This window comes from Saimiri boliviensis, chromosome 12, assembly GCF_048565385.1.
Source record: "Saimiri boliviensis isolate mSaiBol1 chromosome 12, mSaiBol1.pri, whole genome shotgun sequence".
NCBI classification, from domain to species: Eukaryota; Metazoa; Chordata; class Mammalia; order Primates; family Cebidae; genus Saimiri; species Saimiri boliviensis.
In genome coordinates, this window is record NC_133460.1 from 21090614 (window position 1) to 21097734 (window position 7121).

General features: G+C 57.8%; 1 protein-coding gene across 1 annotated transcript; it reads left to right on the plus strand.

Moving 5' to 3' along the window:
• Positions 1–1922: 1922 nt before the first annotated feature.
• Positions 1923–6600, plus strand: ZNF48 (zinc finger protein 48). Its single transcript, XM_039477793.2, has 3 exons — positions 1923–2111; positions 2313–2406; positions 3871–6600. The coding sequence occupies exons 2-3, from the start codon at positions 2328–2330 to the stop codon at positions 5652–5654; spliced, it is 1863 nt and encodes a 620-aa protein (XP_039333727.1). The 5' UTR covers positions 1923–2111; positions 2313–2327; the 3' UTR covers positions 5655–6600.
• The last annotated feature ends 521 nt before the right edge of the window (positions 6601–7121 follow it).

A 7121-nucleotide genomic window follows, 5' to 3' on the forward strand; every position in this document is an offset into this window, starting at 1 on the left:
CCTCCTGAGTAGCTGGGATTATAGGCCCGTGCCATCACACCTGACTAATTTTTGTAGTTTTAGTCGAGATAGGGTTTGGCCTGGCTGGTCTCAAACTCCTGACCTCAGGTGATTTGCCTGCCTCAGCCTCCTGAGTAGCTGGGATTATAGGCCCGTGCCATCACACCTGACTAATTTTTGTAGTTTTAGTCGAGATAGGGTTTGGCCTGGCTGGTCTCAAACTCCTGACCTCAGGTGATTTGCCTGCCTCAGCCTCCCAAAGTGCTGAGATTACAGGCAAAAGCCACTGTGCCTGGCCGAGCCCAGTGGCTCTTTAATACCCTTAACGGTCTCTTTTTTTTCAGATAGGGTCTCGCTCTGTTGCCCAGGTTGGAGTATCACAAACGTGGTTCACTGCAGCCTCAACCTCCTGGGCTCAGGTCATCCTCCTGCCTCAATCTCCAGTGTAGCCAGGACCACAGACATGCGCCACGATGTGCAGCTAATTTTTTGTTTTTTTTGTAGAGACAAGGTCTCACTTTTTTGCCCAGGCTGGTTTCGAACTACTGTCCTCAAGTGATCCTCTCACCTTGGCCTCCCAAAGGGATTACAGGCATGAGCCACTGGGCTCAGCCCAGTTTGCCCAGGATGGAGTACAGTGGTATGATCATGGCTCACTGTATCCTTGAACTCCCAGGTTCAGGGAATCCTCCTAGTTGGGATTGCAGAGGCAGGCCACCAGGCCTGGCTAAATTCTCTAATTTCAGTGATTTGTGTACTTGCTCCTTTAAACTAGGAGCTCTCCAAGGGCAAATCTTGCAAGTGTTTCAACAATTTATCCCCAACTCTTGGCTTAGCACTAAGATGCTAATAAGTGTGAATTAATACACAAACCACAGTTACCCCCACCATCATTGGCAGAGGGGCTGAAGACACCTCCAGACACTCCACCCCAAAACTAAGCCCTTCCAGAGTGCGGATACTGGGATCTTGCTCTTGGGGCCTGGGAACCCGGTAACACAGCTCCAACCAGGCCCCACCAGGATGGGAACAGGGCTTCTTCTTCAGCCTCTCCCTGAGCCTGGCCTTTGTAGGGCTGTCGACCTGTCCAGAGTCTTTCCGGCCGCCTCATTCTTTGTGTCTCTGTCTCTTTGTCTCTGCCTGTTTCGCTACCTGCCGTCTTTTGTTCCACTGTTCCTGGGCCTGTTTCTCTCCAGGTTCCCAGCCTCATCTTACTGCTCCTCCGACTCTGCTTCGATGACTTTATCTCTTATCCGTTTCGATACCTCTTTGTCTGTAGCGGCCAATCTTTGGCTGGCCGTAGTTTTGGTCAGCCGCTGTCCCTCGGTCTCTCTGCCCTAGCGTCCTCTGTGATTCAGGGCTCTGATGTGAGTCTCTGGCTCAGGGTCTCTGTTCCGGGCCCCCGATCTGAGTCCATCTCCCCAGCAGCACTTACTTGGCGTCCGCCTCTAGCCTCTGCTTCTGCCTCGATCTCCCCAGCCCAGCCCCCGTTCCACACCCACCCCGGGCCCTCGGCCTCTCGGACCAGCCCCGCTTTGTTTCCCCAGTCTCGGCGCCCCGCCCCGCCCCGTCTGGGGTCTCCGCCGCCCTTTGTCTGCCTTGGTCTCTCCCCCACCCCTTTCCCTGGGTCCGTCTTTGGATCCCTCTTTCTTTGTCTCTCCCAGGCCGGGGTGGCTGGCGCTGTCGGCCAGCCCAGGAGGTCGGCGCGGGTGGCCGGAGACACAGCCACAATTACGAAGAGCCTCGGGCCTCATCACCCAGCTGCAGCCCAGGAGGCACACGGTTAATACCACCGAGTTCGGGCCGCCGGCCTCGGCTTAGAGTAGCCCCTGGACCGCACGCTGCTGCCCGCCGGCTACCGAGCTCCAGCCGACGCGGGCGACCCCCACAGGCGCGCAGCTCCTCCAAGGTCCTAGAGCGGCTCCGTGCGGCCCCGCGCTTCCGCTTCCCGTCCCCGCCCCCGGCGGCCGCCCCCGGGACGCCCAGGTCGGAGCCCCGTCCCGGCTTGGCGCGGAGCCCGCATCCCGGAGCCGCCGGCGGCTCGGGCGCCCGCACCCCGCTGAGGAGCTCCGGAGGGCGCCAGGGTGGCGGAGCCGGAGGCGGCCGGCAAGGTGAGAGCGGCGGCTGCGCGCGGGGAGGAGCAGCAGGTGCAGGGGCGGCCGGCTGCGCGGGCGGGGGGCACCGGGAGCCGCGCCCGGATCTGAGACCCGACGCCGCCCGGTGCCCGCGCCGGCCCGCAGAGGGCAGCGGCCGGGCGCCGCGGGCCACACATGGCTGTGTGACTGCGGGATGCTGTCTGTCCCTTTGCTCAGGGCGGCGTGCCGGCGATGGAGCGCGCGGTAGAGCCCTGGGGCCCAGATCTCCACGGCCGGGAGGAGAGGGAGCAGCTGAGAGGCGCCCGCACAGGTGAGGGCCTCGGCCGTGCGCCGCCACGGACAGGTAACGGCTGGTGGGGACTCCGATGCTGGGCTGTGGCCGGCCGAAACCCAGGAAGATCGGACGTGAGCTGTACCTCCGGGAAGATGGGGGGAGGGGACCAAACTCCTAGGGAGGGAGCCGAGCTTTCGGAGCACCTACCGTGCTCCAGGCCGCAAGGGGCTCCTCATGGGACTCCGTCCCCCTCCCCACGGCCTTCCCTGTCCCCGCTGCCTCTGCCCTACTTCAGACTTCATTCGGTTTCATCCTGGCAATTGCAGTAGCCTCCTCTCTGCCCTTTTCTCTCCACTGATGCATTCTGCCGCCAGATTGATCTAAGTCAGATCTAATCCTATGCCTCTTCTGAGCCTGGCCTTTGTAGGGCTGTCTATAGCGTCCCCCTGTCTCCTAATTAAAAGCCTTAGCTAGTGTCCAATCCAAACTTTGCGTGCTCAGGCTAGTCCCAACATGCTTTCACGCCTTATCTTCCATTCCACTCCATTATTTTCTCTTCGCTCTGCCCTGATGCCGGTTCCTATTTCCTTATCTCCTATCTCTCTTGTGGCAACATAGTTATTCTGAACCCACAATTATAACCATTGATACTTTATCTTATCTCTCCTGCCACCCTAAGCTTCTTGAAGGGATGTGTGACTGGGTCCTCTCAGGTACACACAGGATAACTGATATAAGAAATTACCAAATGGGCTAATATAATAAGATACAATAATAACAGCAAATACCAGGTTTTCCAAATAGACAATATAATATAGGGATTAACATGGGCTTGAGTGTCAGACAGACTTGAGTTAGACACCTGGCTTTGTTACTTTCTCTTTTTTTTTTTTCTTTTCTTTGTTTTTTGAGACAGGGTCTCACTCTGTGACCCAGGCTAAAATGGCACAATCACAGCTCACTGCAGCCTCTACCTCTGGGGCTCAGGTAATCCTTCCACCTCAGCCTCCAGTAGCTGGGACCAGAGATGTGCACCACCATGCCCAGCTTTTGGTATTTTTTTAAATAGAGATGGGGGTCTCACCATGTTGCCCAGGCTGGTCTTTAACTACTGGGCTCAAGGGATCCACCCACCTTGGGCTCCCAAAGTGCTGGAATTACAGGCATGAGCCACCTTGCTGGCCTGGCTTTGCTACTTTATAACCTTTCTAACCTCCAGCAAAGTGACTTAAATTCTTTGAGTCGATTTCCTTGCCTGCAAAATGGGGATAGTCATAGTGTTAGAGTAATGCTCAGTTCAGCTAATGGCATACATTAAGAGCACAGTATAAAGAAGTTTTTATTGAGAGGCACAGACAGTAAGTGCAGCAGAAGTTGAGAGAAGAGAGATTGGGGTTACTGCCACCACGGATTGTCAAGGGAGTCTTCCCTGGAGAGTTTGCTGTCAAAGATAAGGACTGAACTACCATCCCAGCATACAACTTCCTTTTCTTTCCTCAGGTCTAGGGAGTGAGAATGTAGAGATACCTCAGCAGAATGAGTTTGAACATACAGCACAAGAAGATGACTTGGGGTTCAAGGAAGAAGAAGATATGGCCCCAGGTCATGAAGTAGGAAATGCCTCTCTCAAACCCGAAGGCATCCAGACCTGGGATGACTTATGGGTCCAGGGAGAGGGTCTAGGAAAGCCTCAGCCTCGGGACAGAGGCCCCCGGCTCCTGGGTGAACCACGCTGGGGCCAGGCTAGTAGTGATCGGGCTGCTGTGTGTGGTGAGTGTGGCAAGAGCTTCAGGCAGATGTCGGATCTGGTGAAACACCAGCGGACCCACACAGGGGAGAAACCCTACAAGTGTGGGGTCTGTGGCAAGGGCTTTGGGGATAGCTCTGCCAGGATCAAACACCAGCGGACTCATAGTGGGGAGAAGCCCTATAGAGCCCGACCACCAGCTCAGGGTCCCCCAAAGATTCCTCGGTCCCGGATCCCTGCTGGTGAGCGTCCCACTATCTGCGGTGAATGTGGTAAGAGCTTCCGGCAGAGTTCTGACCTGGTGAAACACCAGCGGACACACACCGGTGAGAAGCCCTACAAGTGTGGCATCTGTGGCAAGGGCTTCGGTGACAGTTCTGCCCGCATCAAGCACCAGCGGACACACCGGGGGGAGCAGCCCCCCCGGCCAGTGGTGCCCAGACGGCAGCCATCTCGGGCAGCCACGGCAGCTACCCAAGGACCGAAGGGACAGGACAAGCCATATATCTGCACTGATTGCGGCAAGAGGTTTGTGCTCAGCTGTAGCCTCCTGAGTCACCAGCGCAGTCACTTGGGGCCCAAGCCCTTTAGCTGTGATGTGTGTGGGAAGGAGTTTGCCCGGGGCTCTGACCTGGTGAAGCACCTGAGGGTGCACACGGGCGAGAAGCCCTACCTCTGCCCGGAGTGTGGCAAGGGTTTTGCCGACAGCTCTGCCCGAGTCAAGCACCTCCGCACCCACAGCGGCGAGAGGCCCCATGCCTGCCCAGAATGCGACCGCACCTTCAGCCTCAGCTCCACCCTTCTTCGCCACCGCCTCACTCACATGGAACCCCAGGACTTCAGCTTCCCAGGCTATCCCCTACCTGCCCTGATCCCAAGCCCACCCCCACCTCCTCTGGGCACTAGCCCCCCGCTGACACCTCGAAGCCCCTCACACTCAGGTGAGCCTTTTGGCCTACCTGGCTTGGAGCCGGAGCCTGGGGGCCCACAGGCTGGGGAGCCACCCCCACCACTGGCAGGCGACAAGCCCCACAAGTGCCCTGAGTGTGGCAAGGGCTTCCGTCGAAGCTCTGACCTGGTGAAACACCATCGAGTGCACACAGGGGAGAAACCCTACCTCTGTCCTGAATGCGGCAAGGGTTTTGCCGACAGCTCAGCCCGAGTCAAGCACCTCCGCACCCACCGTGGTGAACGGGCCCGGCCACCACCACCATCCACTCTCCTGCGGCCACATAACCCCCCTGGCCCAGCACCCACAGCCCCTCGACCCCGAGTCCGGGCCCAGCCTTCTGGCCCCAGCCAGCCCCACGTGTGTGGCTTCTGTGGGAAAGAGTTCCCCCGGAGCTCAGATCTGGTCAAACATAGGCGCACACACACGGGGGAGAAGCCATACAAGTGTGCAGAGTGTGGCAAGGGTTTTGGTGACAGTTCTGCCCGCATCAAACACCAGCGGGGGCACCTGGTCCTGAGGCCCTTTGGAATAGGGGATGGTAGGGCAAGGCCCCTCAAGGAGGAGCCACCAACAGTACTGGAATGATGGGGTCCAGGGAGGGTGGAGGCCCAGGAGACCAAAGGGAGGGGCTCTGCTGCTTAGCAGAGAAGAAAGGGCCTGGGAGGTGGTGGGAGGGAGGAGAATAGATAGAAATAGGGATTGGAGACAGTAAGCTTGCAGCTCAGGAAACTGTCCTGGCTGGGCTCAGGACCTTGCCAGGACAGGCTGTACCCCCGGCTTCTAGAAGACTGCCTAGCACACAGGAAGCATTCAATACTTGTTGAATAAGTAAACTGGCTTTCACCCGAGGACTCAACCCTAAATTCCTGCTGCCTCCTCTTTTAAGAACTGACACTTTCCCCTTGCTGGGCAGTAGTACACACCTGTAATTCCAGCACTTTGGGAGGCTGAGGTGGGAGAATCACGAGCCCAGAAGGTTGAGGCTGACTGCACCACTGACGCCTCCCAAGCAAACACCTGAACCACGGTGTGTTAACCTGAGCTGCAGTAATGGGGCTTCTGGAAGTTAAGGTGATGAAATGAGGTGGGGTGGGGGGCAAATGTTGCTGTGTGGCAGGCAGTACCCACCCCTATGGAGGGGCACTCTTGGACAGAGCCCAGACTTTTGTGCCCTAGAGGGAGCTAACCCACCCTGACACAGAGACACTGGCAGAATAGACCAGAGACAGAAGGTGCACTCACGGCATACAGCCTGGTGCCAAGCCCAAGTCCTGGTGGATAGCAGAGGCCAGCTGGCTGGGAGAAGGGCAGGACTGGAGTGAGGAAAAGCCAGGATGCTCCGGGGCCTGGCAGCTACATTTTCATGTGTCTCCTTGCCAATAAGCGGCTTGTCGTCTTATGCTTGGACTGTGTGTACATGCAGGCATGAAAAAGGTGGAGAGGGGCCTCTGTGGGCAAAACTCAAAACTGTAAATTTTGTGTGGTTCTCTTGCTCTCTGAGCCCATTAAATAAAGAGGTTGTCTTGGCGTAGTCAGCGGCTTTCTAGCTCCGATGTCTGGTTCAAAAACGGCCGCCAGCTCCATCAGCCATTGCCCCAGGCCTGAGGCCTGGCTGCCCGCAGGCACCACCTACGCCACAGCATCCAGTGCGACCCTTAAAAGGAAAACCGCGCGGCGCGGCTAAGGGAGGGCAGCGAGGAGGAGGAGGGGGCGTGCGGGGGGCCCTGTTGCTACGGCGACGGCTGCGGGCATGAGGCGGTCCACAGGTCTGGAATCAGCTTGGAAAGCCCGGACGCCGGCGCGCCGCCCACCGGGACCGGGGAAACTCCGCATCCGTGACCTCTTTTTATGCTTCGGGAAACGAGTCATTCGGCTGCACGGCCTAAAGGGAGGGCAAACAGGATGCTCCTTCTGCCCTGGAAAAGCCTGCCGGATTTCCCAGCGCACCGCGGGGCCTCAGGAGCAGGTCTGCAATTCCTAGTGTTTTGTCAGCCACAGGGATTTAACAATAAAGTCCAGGGCGGTTCTCCTCACTGAGCAATGAAGGCAACC

Excerpts from the sequence above, each read along its gene's own strand:
- ZNF48 (XM_039477793.2), top strand. The coding sequence starts at position 2,328 with ATGGAGCGCGCGGTAGAGCCCTGGGGCCCAGATCTCCACGGCCGGGAG. Across the intron at positions 2,407-3,870 it reads GCTGAGAGGCGCCCGCACAG|GTCTAGGGAGTGAGAATGTA; the intron begins GTGAGGGCCTCG and ends TTCTTTCCTCAG.